The 15204-nt window shown below is 38.2% G+C and overlaps 1 protein-coding gene across 1 annotated transcript; it reads right to left on the minus strand.

Annotated features, from left to right (window-relative positions):
- Positions 1 to 1548: 1548 nt before the first annotated feature.
- LOC306652699 (caspase-3-like) lies at positions 1549 to 2942 on the minus strand (the record flags this gene model as incomplete). The annotated part of the gene is made up of 2 exons (XM_079125445.1): positions 1549 to 2249; positions 2883 to 2942. The coding sequence occupies 2 exons, from the start codon at positions 2940 to 2942 to the stop codon at positions 1692 to 1694; spliced, it is 618 nt and encodes a 205-aa protein (XP_078981571.1). The 3' UTR covers positions 1549 to 1691.
- Positions 2943 to 15204: the final 12262 nt, after the last annotated feature.

Raw genomic sequence — 15204 nt, forward strand, 5'->3', positions numbered from 1 at the left:
GCCTACAGAGTGGGAGAATATCTTTGCCAATCATACTTCAGATAGAGCACTAATCTCCAGAATCTATAAAGAACTCAAAAAACTGTACTCCAAGAATTCAAATAGTCCAGTCAACAAATGGGCTAAGGAAATGAGTAGACACTTCACAGAAGAAGATCTACAAGCAATCAACAAACACATGGAAAAATGTTCAACATCTCTAGTAATAAGAGAAATGCAAATCAAAACCACCCTAAGATTCCATCTCACCCCAATTAGAATGGCGATTATCAAGAATACGAGCAACAACAGGTGTTGGCGAGGATGTGGGGAGAAAGGTACACTCATACACTGCTGGTGGGGCTGCAAATTAGTGCAGCCACTATGGAAAGCAGTGTGGAGATTCCTTAGAAAACTTGGAATGGAACCACCATTTGACCCAGCTATCCCACTCCTTGGCCTATACCCAAAGGACTTAAAATCTGCATACTACAGAAATACAGCCACATCAATGTTTATAGCTGCTCAATTCACAATAGCCAGACTGTGGAACCAACCTAGATGCCCTTCAATTGATGAGTGGATAAAGAAACTGTGGTATATATATACAATGGAATATTACTCAGCCATAAAGAATGATAAAATTATGACATTTGCAGGCAAATGGATGAAATTGGAGAATATAATGCTAAGTGAGATAGGCCGATCTCAAAAAGCCAAAGGACGAATGATATCGCTGATAAGTGGAGGATGACACATAATGGGGGGGAGGGAAGGGTTAGAGTTAGGGTTAGGGAGGGAGGCAAGTATGGAGGAAGGAACTACTGTATACAGGGTAAAGAGGGGTGTGAGGGGTGGGGGGAAGGGAAAAAATAACAGAATGAATCAAACAACATTGCTCTATGTAAATTTATGATTACACAAATGGTATGCCTTTACGCCATGTACAAACAGAGAAACAACATGTATCCCATTTGTTTACAATAAAAAAAAAAAAACAAATGAGAAGAAACATATGCTGGTAGATCTTAGCACCTTATAGTTATGATTCGGTCTCTCAATTAATGTTGTAATTTAGGCTTAAAAAATCAACTCAGCTTGCTCATACTCATACTTCCTCTAAAATATTCAGTTCCCATCTCCATTGTAAACGTTTTTTTTTTTTTTTTTTTAACAACAGACATGCTCAGAACAAATAGCACAAAACCATGAGCTATGACAGGTGATAAAAATGCACTTGGCTGACTTCCATTTATCAATTCTAAAATAAGGGACTTTGAACATGCCCATGTCCCCAAGTTCTAAGATCCATGATTCCACATCATCATTTCTGTAGTTTGACAAAAATTAGAAGGCACAGTCTTCAGTGTGTGGGGAGAATATTAAAATTCATCATTACCAAAATGTTTCACTTCTTCATAAATTAAAAACTCAAAGCATGGCATCACTAAATCTTGATAATTATGAAAGATGTAAATTTATAATTTCCTCTCATAATGATTGCACCGTTATCCATATTTATTTATTCCTAATTAAATTCAAGTCCAACTACCTGATTTTTAGTTTGAGGTAGCTTCATTGTGGTTCTAATGCAGAAGTGGTATGTTTCAAAGTACCATCTTTAGACAAAATTTAAGTGAGAGAGGAAATAAAAGTATTACTCATATTGTTTTCTCACTTGGCATACAAATGAAAAAAATTCAACTATTTCTTTAGTGATAAAAATACAGTTCTTTTGTGAGCATGGACACAATACATGGAATCTGTTTCTTTGCATGAAAAGTGGAGTCAAGGGAAAAGGACTCAAATTCTGTTGCTACCTTCCGGTTTACCCGAGTAAGGATATGCATAAATTCAAGCTTATTAGCATATAGTTTCAGCATTGCACAGAGTGACTGGATGAACCAGGATCCATCCTTGGAATTTCGCCAGGAATAGTAACCTGGTGCTGTGGAATATGCATATAAGAAATCAGCCTCAACTGGTATTTTTTGGCATGCCATGTCATCATCGATACCACTGTCTGTCTCAATGCCACAGTCTAGTTCTGTACCCCGGCAGGCCTGAATAATGAAAAGTTTGGGTTTTCCAGTTAGACTTCTACAATAATCTCCTCTGAAGAAACTTGTTATTTTTTTCAGGTCAACAGGTCCATTTGTTCCAAAAATTATTCCTTCAGCACCATGGCTTAGAATTACACAAATAAAGCTGCTCCTTTTGCTATGATCTTCTTTAGAAATTTTCAAAATTTTTAATGGATTTTGAATCAACTGAGTTTTCACTGTTCTCCATGGTTACTTTTCTTAACTGCCTCCAAAGGAAAGGTGAGTCCACTTCAATGTCACTTCTGGGAAGACGTTATCTCTATCAAACAACCGCGCAGCTCTAAGGAGCTCCACACCACTCACACCTCCACACTCAGCGCCTGCCCGGCCTCCGCAGCCCCTCTGCTTCTTGATATGATACATTTAGCCTCTTCTATCCACCACACTCTTCTGCCATGATGTTCAGCATCAATTCAAGAACTGAGGAATGAAGCCTGATGTGTGTGAACTGAGACCTCAGAAACCATGAGTCCACAAATAGACTTTTCCACCTCTTGTTGTTTGTCAGATCTTTTAATCACAGCAGAAAAGTAGCTGACTAAAACAATTGTGTAGCTTATGTGTCCTGAATATCCTCCACATATCCTTATGGCCTACCCATTTAGTAGTCTAAATGACCTTAGTAATCAATATAAAATTTAAATTCTTGATGACCAGAGTTTTCTCTATGACCTGAGTAGCTTCTATTATCAGTTCAGTATTTATTGCCTGAATAGTCTGTATTTCCTGGGTCCTCATTATCACCTGAGTAGACTTTATGACAAGAGCAGCCTGAACCTCCTATGTAGCCTCCATTACCTGATTAACCTCTGTGGCCTGAGAAGCATCCATGGCCTGTACAGCCTCTGTCATTTGCATCACTTCTATGACTGATTACCCATTTTGACCTAAGTATAATCAATGACCTGCTTAGTCTCTAGGATCTGAATAGTCTCTATTACCTCTGTAGTGTCTAATGATTGAGTACCTTCCTCTGCCCACACACCCCCTAGGACATAAGTGAAATAGGTGAACTGCTTAGCCTTTATGACCTGTGAAACCACTGACTTTGAGCACTCTAAACCTGAGTATAGTCTATGATCTGAAGAGCTTCTATCAGTTATGTAGGTTCTATGAACTGCATACCCCTTATGATCTCAGAAGAATCTAAACCTATGTAACCACTATAATCTGTGTCTGTTTTTTATCATGTATAGTCAAAATAACCTTAGTATTCTCTGTTACCTGCATAGCTTTAATGGCCTGAGTAGCCTATATTAACTTAATGTCTGCTCTGATCTCCATAACCACTATTATCTTCACATTCTGCATGGCCTGAGTAGCCTTGGTGTACTGAATAATCTCTCAACTTTCATGTTTTACCACCCAAGTAGCTGTCAAAATTGCAAGGCCTTTATTTCCTGAGTAACCTAAATTATCTTCCAAGCCTGTATGGCTATAGTAACCTAAATGATCTTTTGTGTGTGTGTGTAGTGCTGGGAATTGAACCCATGGCCTTGTGCTTGCAAGGCAAGCACTTTACTGATTGAGCTATCTCCCCAGCCCATGAGCTATCTCCCCAGCCCCTAAATTATCTTAATAGCCCCTATAATATGCCTAGACTTTATGACCTGTATATTCTCCATCAACTTAGTAGTGTATATGACTAGGACCTGAGTAGCATCTATGATCTGTGTAAGCTTTATGTCATATTTTGACTGTTCTAAGGACTGAATAGCCTCTATGAACTTTGCAGTTTCTGTAATTGGCATGGTCCTTATGGCTCCAGAAACCATTGCATTGTGCTCTGAAAATCCTCCAGGATCCATACAGCTTCTAAGATCAAATAGTCCCTATGACTTGCATAGAACTTGTGGACTAAAATGCCTTTCTCTCTCTCTCTCTCTCTCTCTCTCTCTCTCTCTCTCTCTCTCTCTCTCTATCATTTTTTTTTTTTTGCTTAACTCTATTGAGTAGACAGTATGAACTGAGTGGTCTCTAAGACCAGCAGAACCTCTATGACTTTGAAGCCAGTAAACCTATATAGGTCCTATAGTGTGGAGAGTCTCAAGTATCTGTATAGCCTCTATGACATGATTAACCTCTATGGCTATGAAACCACTATGACCTCTGTCACCTTTATGATCTGAGTAGCCTAAATGTCTTCTGAATTTTTTGATCTCAGTAGCCACTATGACCTATGTAGCCTTTGTGATCAGAATAGACACTATTTGTTGTATACCTTAAATGGTGTAAGTAATCTCCATGATCTGTAACTTCTGTGTCTCAAGTAGCCTAAATAACCTTAGTAGTTTGTAAGGCTTGTGAAGTCTGTATGGCCCAAGTAGATTCAATGACTTGAGTTACCTCTCCAATCTGTTGATTCTCTATGATATTAGTAGCTCATATGACCTGTGAAGCTTTTATTCCCTAAGTATCTCCTCTGACCAGGATAGCATTTAATACCTTCATAGCCTAAATTACTTCAGTAGTCCCTATAACCTCAGTAGTCACTAATACTTTCACTGCCAGTATGGACTAATTAGCATCTCTGAACTGTGTAGCCTCTGTGAAATGTACATCCTATATCACCTAAGAGTCTGTATGATCAATTTAGCCTTTACAGTCAAAGGAGCCTGTATTTCCTGCCTAGCCTGTATGGCCTTATTAGCTTAAATGACCTTAGAAATTCCAATGAGCATATAGACTCTATGACCTGTGTAGGATCTACATCCTGAGTAGATTATCTGTCCTGTCTACGCTCTAAGACCTGAGTAGCCTCGGTGAACTTTCTGGCCCCTGTATCCAATATAATCTCTATAAATCTCATAGACATTATTATCTCCATATGCTTTATGGCCCAGGTTACTAGATGACCTAAAAAGACACTATGCCCAGTAACTTCATGGCTTGAGCAGCCTCTATTGACCTGTGTAGTCTTTATGTCCTAAGTAACCCAAATCATTTTAGTACCACCTATGACAATTGAAATCTCCTTTATCAGCATAGTTTTTTTTTTAATTTCTTTTATTACCTCTATGACTTCTCCAAATTTTGTGGACTCAAAAGCCTAAATAAACTTAGTAGCTCTGAAGTTCTGCATAAGTTATATGGCATGAATTGCCTCTATGACATGAATTACCTGTATTTTGCACAAAAACTCTATGCCATGATAAGCTTTTATGGCCTCTTTAGTTTTTATGACCTGCATAGCATCTAAGCCCTGAATAGCCTTAATCATCTGTGCAATCTCTATAACCTGCATAAACTTAATGACCTGAGTAGTCTAAATGATCACAGTATCTTATCTGACCTCTGTAGCTACTACAGTCTTTGTAATTACTATGGTATTAGCAGCCTCTATGCCCTGTATAGCCTCTTTGACCTTTGTATTATGTTACCTGAGTAACCTGTATGTCCTGACTAGCCTTTATAACTGGAGTACCCTAAATTATCTCCCTCACCTGTGTGAGCTTATTACCCTTAATGACTTTTGTAGCCTCTATACCTGTATAGTTATTATGATCTGTGTAACTTCTATGATCTCAGTAGCTTCTATGCCTTGTGTGCCCTCTGTTCTAGTCAGCTTTTTTCACTACTGTGACTAAATGAACTGGTCATCAAAATTGTAAAAGAAAAAATATTTACTTGATGGCTCAGTTTCACAGGTCTTAGCCCATAGAAGGCTAGCTCCATTCCTCAGGGCTCAAGGTGAGGCTGAACATCATGACAAGAGAGGGAGGTGGAGGGGAAGCAGAGAGAAAGTGGAGGACTCCACTCTCCAGATACAAAATATATATTCCATTGCCATGCCAACAATGAACCACTCCCTCCAGCTGCACCCGACCTGCTTCTGGTGACCACTCAGTTAATCCCATCTGGAATTTATTCACTGATTGGGTTAAGACTCCTACAAGCCAATAATTTCTCCTCTGAACCTTCTTGCACTGTCTCTCATGAGAGCTTTTGGGGGACACCTCACATCCAAACCATAACACCCTCTTTGACTTTTGTAGCCTCTATGATGATTTTAACCTCTGTGACCTACAAAGACTGCATTTCCAGAGTAGCCCTATTATATGCAGAACCTCTATGTCCAGCATAACCTCTATGACATGCTATCCTTTATCTACCACAGTGTATTATGGCATGAGTAGTCTCTATAATCTGCATATTTCCTATGACCTATGCGTTACCTGTATCCTGAATAGATTCTATGACCTGAGTATCTTCTCTGCCCTTTGTAGTCTCTAAGAACTGAGAACAGTTTATGATCTGGGTTTCTTCTAGAACCTGTGTAGCCTCTGTGTCCTTTGAAGACTCTATGGCCTGAGTAAATTCTATAGTCTTTGTAGCATCTATTTCATAAGTAGAAATTTTTCTGCCTACCCTGTATGGCCTTAAATGTGTATATCCTCTGTGACTTGCATCTTTTATAACCTGAGTAGCTTAAATGACATTCCTACCCTGTAGGGCTTTATTAGACTAAATTAACTTAACAGTCCCTATGATTTTGAACCTTGTATGACCTGCATTTCCTCTATGACCTGAAAAGCCTCCAATACCTGCATGAACTGTATGACGCAAATAACCTCTATGACATTGTGCAGCTTCTGTGATCTCTATAGGCTGTATGTCCTGTATATCCTTGAAGACCTGAACAGACAGTAAGTCCTGAGTTGAATCAAAAAGCTCAATGACCTCTATGGTTTTTATAGCCCTTATTTTGCAGATACTTTTTCCTGCATAGACTCCATGACCTTCATAGACTTTATGGCTAACATGGCTTACTCTTTGATATGAGTATCCCCTATGGTTTATGGTGTCTCTTTGGCTTCTGTAGCATTGATTATGTTTTTAACCTCTATGACCCAAGTAACTTCAATGACATGCATAGCTTCTATTACTAGTGAGGCCCCTATCACTGGTGTAACATCTATGATTTCCAAAGCCAATATGGTCATCGTGAGCTCTATAATTGAAGTAGCATCTATGAACTGCATAGACCCTATTAACTGCATAGCCTCTGTGTCCTGTATAGTTCCAAGACCTGTGTTGTGTTCCATGACCTGCTATGGTTTGAATAGCCTAAATGATCTATAGCCTCCATGATCTCAGGAACCATTTTGAACTGTGTAGCTTCTATATCTAAGACAATTTAGCTGAACTTGACATCATTACCTGTGCAATTTAAATCAACTTAATAAACTTGATCACATTTTTTCTGTACATTCTGTGTAGCCTGCATAGTTTCTGTGTCCTGAGTGACCTGCATAAAGTGTATATTCTTATGTACTGAGTAGTCTAACTCAACTAATTAAAACCTGTTATCTGCAAACCCTCAAAGGATGGAGTAGCTTCTATGTCCTGAAAGACCTCATTGACCTGTGCAGATTCTAGACCTATCTATATCTGTGTCCTGAATTATCCATATTACCAGTCTATATCCTATTAACTGAGTAGCCCAAGTATTCTGTATACCTTCAATGGACTAAGAAGACTTTTACACCTGTGTAGCCTGTATGAGCTGTGTAGTCTCTATGACCCAAATAGCTATTATGACCAAACTATCTTCCATGACCTCTATAGGGTCAATGACCTAAATAGGCCTTATGACCTGTATAAATCTCATGGCTTGAGTAGCATTTATGCCTGGGTAGACTCTGTGATCTGAGTAGACTGAGTAGGCTCTGTCACCAACATAAACTCTCTAGGATTTCAAAAGTCTTTATAGCCTATGTAGCTTCTATGTCCTGAGAACACTCTGTGGCCTATGTAGCTTCTATGTCCTGAGAATACTCTGTGGCCTATGTAGCTTGTATGATCTGAGTAGTCTCTATGACCTAGAAGGCATCCTTGGCCTGAATAGCCCCATGATCTGAGTAACCTTTTGTAACTGAGTAGCCATAACTTCTATGACCTGCATACCATTTATGGCTTGCACAACTTCTATTTCTGGAATAGTCTGTCTGGTATTAGTAGTATCTATTTTCTGTAAAACATGTATGAACTGAACATCTACCATGATTTTCATATATTCTATGACTTAAGTGGTTAATCTGGCATGAGCGGCTCCTATGAATTATGTAGCATCTATGGGTTGAGAAGAATCTTATGCCTCTGTACCCTCTATGTGCTGAGTAGCCCCTATGACCAGTATAACCACTATTATCTCATGCCTCTAAAACTTGTATGGAATGTGTAGCATCTATGACAAGTATAACATCTAGGACCTGTGTTTCTTCCATGATCTACACAGCCTTTATGCCCTAGGCAGCTATCATTACCTATATCACCTTTGGATGGAATAGCTTCTATGAACTGGCATAGCATCTGTGGCTCCTGGTGTTCCTATGGCACAAGTTCAGCAAAGTCCTTATTGCCTACACATTCTCCAAGATCTCCAATTCCACAATGGACAAAGTAACCTCTTTAACCTGTGTAACATCTATAATCTATGTGTCTTAAATGGCCTGCATAGACATTATGACCTGTGCAATGTCTAGGATATATGTATCTCTATGCCCTACTTAGCCTCTTTGTTGTGTGTGGTCTCTAAGGCCTTAGAGCTAGGGCCATAGCTATTCTATGCTGAATAGCCTACATGACCTTGACCTCTCTGAACTACTTAGCCATAGTGCCTGGATAACCTCTATGACCAGAGTAGCCTTCATGATCTTTGTAACATACATTACGTGCCTATCTGCAATGACCTGTATGATCTGTGTAGCCACTGTGACATTCATAGCATCTATGCCTGCATAAGCTGTAGGACATGAATAGTCCATATAGCCTGCTTTTAATCTATTGCCTAATTGGCCAGTATGGCCTGCATAGCCTCTATGAATTTCATAGCCTTTATGGTCTAAAAAGTTCAATTACTTCAGTATCCACTATGAATTTTCAGTATCCACTATGAATCCACTACTCGATTTTATGCCCTGAGTATTCTTTAGTAACTCTATGGCCTCTATGACCTTAGTACTCTCTATGATCTGCATAGACTTTATATTCTGTGTCACCATTATGAGCATGGAAGGTGCTATGTCCTCTGTACCCTAGATGGACTGAGTAGTCCAAATTAATTATTAGCGTCTATGGCCCTAGTAGACTAAATGACTTTAGTGTATTTTATTTTATTTATTTATTTTTATTTTTTATTTTATTTTATTTATTTATTTATTTATTTATTTGCCGTTCTAGGGATCAAACCCAGGGCCTTGTTCTTGCTAGGCAAGCACTCTACCAACTGAGCTATATTGCCAGCCCTTAGTGTATTTTATGACCTCAGTAGCCTCTGTGATCCACAGAGCCTATGTTCTTGAGTAGCCCCTTTAAACAGTATAGGCCTTTATGACCTAGGTAACATTTATTGTTTCAGTAGTCTAAATGACCTGCAAGTCTGTAGGACTTTATTGACCTATATAACCTTAGCCTGTATTAACTGACTAGCCTCTATTAACTAAAAAATCTCTGTGTCAAAAAAGCCTGTATGTCCTGTGTAGCTCTATGGGATTAGTAGATTATATGATCTCTGTATCATCTTTGGCTTATGTATTCTTTTTGACTATGAAGATTTTTATAGCCAATATATCCTCTATGGTCTGTGTAGCTTCACTTCAATAGTATCATTTCTATTGCCCATGTTCCTTCTGTGACCTGAGTAGACTCTATAAATAATGCAACCTCTATGACCTGCATAGAATCTATGGAATGAATACATTCTATTGCCTGCACAGCCTCTATGACCTGTGTATTTCTTATAACCTGTGTAGACTATTTGGCATTAGTATTCTCTAGAAAAACTGTATCCACTATGACCTTTGAAGTCTATGGTCTGTATAGCCACCATGAACTGCATAGACTCTATGAACTCAGTAGTCTTTATGGCCTGAGTATTCTCCATGTCCTGCAGAGTCTTTATTAACTGCATAATCTCTGTGGCATGATTAGTCTCAAGTATTTATGTACCCTCATTGGCTGGAATAACCTTATGTACTAAGCACTCTGTATGGCTACAGTAGCCTTCATAATCTTCATAACCTCTGTGACTTCTCATATCTCTGTGGACAAATTGTGTTTGATGCCCTTGAGTAGCCTAATAGTTTGAGTACCATCTTTGGAGTGTATAAACCTTAAGACCAGAGTTGGTTCTGTAAACTGTGTAGCCACTGTAACCTGCCTCTCTTCTATCAGCTAAGTAGCATCTATAACCTGTATAAGTTTTGTGACATAGTAGATTTTAACCAGTATACACTCAATTACCTGTGTAATTATAATGGTCTGAGAAACCTAAATGTTGGTCAATGGCCTCAGTAGCTTGAATGACCATTTTATCCATATGATTTTTGTAGCCCCTCCAACCTGAATAGCCTCTATGTTCTTGTAGCCTCTATGACCCAGGTATCCTTTTTGACCTGAGCAGCTTTTATATGGTTGGCACAACCTTTATGATCTAAGAAGCCTCTTTGACCAGTAAACCCTCTAAGATCCCTGCAGCCTTTGTGACCTAAAAAGACTCTATGTCCTGAGTTACCTTTATGGCCTACATGTGCTCTATGGCTTAAGTATCCTCTATAACATGCATAACCTCTTTGACCTAAGTATACTCCATGACATATGAAACCTCTATGACCTTATTAGCCCCTAAGACCTGTGTAGTACATATGACCTAAATAGTCTCTATTGTCTGCTTACACTCTATACCTGAGTAGCATCTTAGAACTGAGTAGTCTTTCTCAGTAACACAATCTCTCTGACCTGTGTAGCCTCGATGACCTGCATCTTTTTATGGCCTGGATTTTCTTAATTATCAGTCTATTCTCTATGGTCTTAGTAACTTCTATGCCCTGTCTGTGACTTATGTATTCTCCATGACTTTTGAATCATTTATAAATTATGTAGCCTACAGGTCCTGAATAATTCCTATAACTTGTGTAGAATTTATCACCTGAAAAACCTCTATTTTTCACTTAAACCTCTAAGTCGATCATACAACTTAAACTGAGTCAATCTGCAGTCAATAAAACCTCTATTACTTACAAGCATCTAAAACCTCTATTACTTATAAGCATCTAACATTTGCATAAACACTATGGTGATGTTGCATCTACAACCTGTGTCATATTCAGGACATGTATATAACTCATGACATGCATATCCTGTATGGTTTACACAGCCACTAAAACCTGTGTTGCCTTTATGGATTGATTAGCCTAAATGGCCTGTATAGTTTCTATGATCTCAGGAACCACTATGACCCATGGTGCGCCTATGATCTGCACAGACTTTATTACCTGTGAAGCCTTTGTGTCCTGAGTGACACCTATGATTTATGTACCTTATATAGCCTGAATAACCTAAATGATCCCTATGGCCTGCAAAGTTTCTAAGTTTTTAATAGTGTCTAACACTGGATTAACCTGTATGACCTTCATTTTCTCTATGACCTGAGTACATTCTATGATGTGTGAATTATTTATGCCCTGAATAGTCTCTATTTCTTTGTAAATTCTATAACTTTCATAGGTTCTTTGAAATAAAAGTGTAAATAATCTTAGTAACTGATATAATTTGTGCATTCTTTTTGTCCTGAGTTGCCTCTGTGACATGAATATCCTTTATGAAGTGAATATTCTCTATGGCTAGCATCACCACTATGGCATGTGTAGCCTGTATGGCCTGAGTAGCCTCTGTAAACTGTGTCCCCTCTATGATCTGGGTATCCTCTACAGCATACATAGCCTCTATTGCCTGAATATCTTTATATTCTGAGTAGCCTTGTAGACCTGAATAGCTTCTATGGACTTAGGGTCTAAATAACCTTAGTATGCCCTATAATATGTATAGGTACTATAAACTGCATAACCTGTATAATTTGCACAGGGTCTCTGGCCTGCATATACTATCTGACTGGTACCACTTCTATGGTCTGAGTACCCAAAATGATCATAAAGCTCATGTGCATAAAGCCCTGTGCTGTTTCTGAAGCCTGAATAATTTCTATGACTTGCATAGCCTTAATGACCTGTGTATCTTCTATGGCCTAAACAATCTCTATGATCTCCATAACCTTATGAGTTAAGAAACATAAATGACCTCAATAGGTACTATGAACTTTGTAGCCTCCATGAATTATATAGCCTCCTTGACCTACATAGGTCTTATATGCATAGTAACCTACTTGGCCTGAGTAGTGTCTAGATCCTGTTAACCTCTGTGAATTGCATACCTCTTTGACCTGCATAGACTCTATGATCTCTGTAGACTTTATGACTTTTTCTGCTTACTGTCTGACCTAAGTAGCTTCTTCAACCCTCATAACCTCTGATTTATGCAACCACTATGGTCTGTGTAGCCTCTATCACCAATGTAACCACAATAATATTCAGTGCCTCTATAATCTGTGAAGCCCCCTGCACCTGCATGCCTCTAAGACCTGAATTGTCATTATAATCTCAGTTGTTATAACCTGCAAAATTTCTATGATCTGTATAATATTCTTTAATATGTATGCTTTTTCATGACCTACCATAGACCTCCTGTCCTGCATATCCTCTCTGGTCTAAGTAACCTAAATGAACTGAGTAACCCATATGAACTGTGTTGTATTAATATTATGAATGGCCTCTATGGGTTGAGAAGCCCTTATGAATTGTGTAAACTCTAGGACATGAGCAGCCTCAAAAAAGTGAGAAGGTTTTTGTGGCCTGCATAATCTCTATAGTATGAGTAACCTCTATGACCCTATATCATTTATAACCCATAAAGCATCTATGACCTATACAGTCCTCACAGGCTTTATGACCTCCACAGCCTTATGCCCTATGTAAAATATGGAATTAGTAGCCCCTAAGGACTTGGTAGTCTCTATGAGCTGAACACCATTGCGACCTGGGTATACTCTGTTATCTGAGTAACCCCTATTAACCTGTATGACTTGCATATTTTCTGTGTTCTGAAGCCTCTGGTCCTACATATATTGATGACATGAATAGCTTTTATTAACTGACTAACCTCTATGTCCAATGTAGTTTCTATAACCTGAGTATCCTCTATGCCCAGCATAACTATTAGGATCTGCACAGCCCCTAAGAACTGTGTGAGTTTTATGACTTGAACAGCATAATGAAATTTAAGAAAGAAAAGAACATTATCTCTACAGTATGTGCATGAGTTGGCCCCAGGATATGAGTTGGATATTATTTAAACAAGCTCACAGCACTTCTCCCAGGCAGGGATTTCATGCATCCATCTTCTTGACTAACATTATAGTACTTAAATTACCCTTCCTGGAAAGTACTACAAGGATATGAATTGGTCACATCATGGTAGCCAGGAACCACAGTAAGGGTATTCATCTGTAATAACACTAGGAGAAACTAGCAAAACATAGGAAAGCTATCACTAAAGAAGTAGGAGATCACCAGGACTATACTTGTCAGACTTAATCTGCCAGGTGTAATTCCAGGCAGGAAGGAGGAAAAAAAATTCTGATGAAGGAGAGCTGCTTTTCTTAGGGAATTGATGTGATCTTGTTCCAAAGAGAAATTATTATGGAAAGTGTCCAGACCTGTGTCCCAAGTTTCCACAATTCTGAAGGCTATTCTCTACCACATTTAGAGCAGTGCAAGTTCCCAATGTTAGACAAATGACTGAATAGATTTGTCCCACCTGGAGAACCAATGACTGCACTAATGGAATTGCTACTCTGGAACACTGGTAGTAGAGAAGCTAAAGGTTCCAACAGAGTTAGGGAAAATCCAGTATGCAAATTTGCAAAATACATGTAGCTTAGCATTCATCAACTTAGTTTTCAACAGGTACAACTTTAGGACACAGAGCTTACTCTTTCTTGGTCAGGCTGATGAAGAGGTGGATTGGTTCTGGCTGGGATGTCATGTAATGAATGAAGGATAAGTGAGGTAGGCTGAAATAAATGTTTTAGCACATAATGAAGGAGACTAATGAAATTAAAATGCCAGTTGTAGATATCCTGAGACAATTACTATTCAAACAAGGGAGCATGAAATTGCCAGAAGGTGGAGAAAAGTTAATTATTGGAAGCACTTTCCTTGGCACCAGGTTGGAGTATTTTAGACTCACAGGCAGAGTGCTACACCCATTGTTGAGTATTTGAATGACAAATTTGGAGGTTTTTGGAGTCTTCTTAGTGACCTGTTTGGCCTGTATTAGCCAAGTATACTCCATGACCTGAGAAGTATCTATGTCATGAAAGAAAGAAATTAAATGTATACAAATAAGTAAAGAAGAACTCAAACTATCACTTAGCCAATAATATGGTTCTATATTTGGAATATCCAGAAACTTCAACCAAAAATCTTCTGGAACTAATAAATAAATTCAACAAAGTAGCAGGATATAAAATCAATACCCATAATTCAAAAGCATTCCTATACATCAGTAATGAACCCACTGAAAGAGAAATAGTACTACACTGTTAATAATTGTCTCAAAAATAAAATATTTGGGAATCAATCTGAAAAAGAGGTGAAAAGTCTCTACAATGAAAACTACAGAACACCAGAAATAAAGAAATTGAAGATCTTAGAAGATGGAAAGACCTCACATGCTCCTAGATAGGCAGAATTTATTTGATCTTTCCATGTTAATCCCATAATTTTTGGAAGTTCTTTCATAGATTTTTACCATCTTCTCTGTGTGGTCAACTTTATTTTCAACACTAAATATTTTGTCTTCATTTTCTGAAGTTCTATCTTCCAAATGGTCTAGACTGTGGTCTAGATAATTTAATGTATAATTGATTAATGTATAATTAATTTATAATTGATTTATTCCTTCATTTAGCAAGCAGTTCTAAGTAATGATATTTCACAGATCCTGTATCCCCTTTATACAGTTTTCTGAAGTGATAACAGTCAGTAAAATCACCACTGGACACCTGACCAGAAGGCTACTTTGAAGAAGGCAAAGCAGAGAGTTTTCATGGCCACAAGTCTCCTTTGATCTACCCTATTATAGTCCACTCAACTTTGGCACTCCCCTATTTCACTCATACCAAATAACCTATCATTTGCTTATTTCAATAATGTTCTATAAATGGAATCAACAGCAAGTTCTTTTAGTAGTAAAATAATACGTTACTAAGAGAAATGCTTTG

The sequence above is a fragment of the Sciurus vulgaris genome, assembly GCF_902686455.1.
Source record: "Sciurus vulgaris genome assembly, contig: HiC_scaffold_462_arrow_ctg1, whole genome shotgun sequence".
NCBI classification, from domain to species: domain Eukaryota; kingdom Metazoa; phylum Chordata; class Mammalia; order Rodentia; family Sciuridae; genus Sciurus; species Sciurus vulgaris.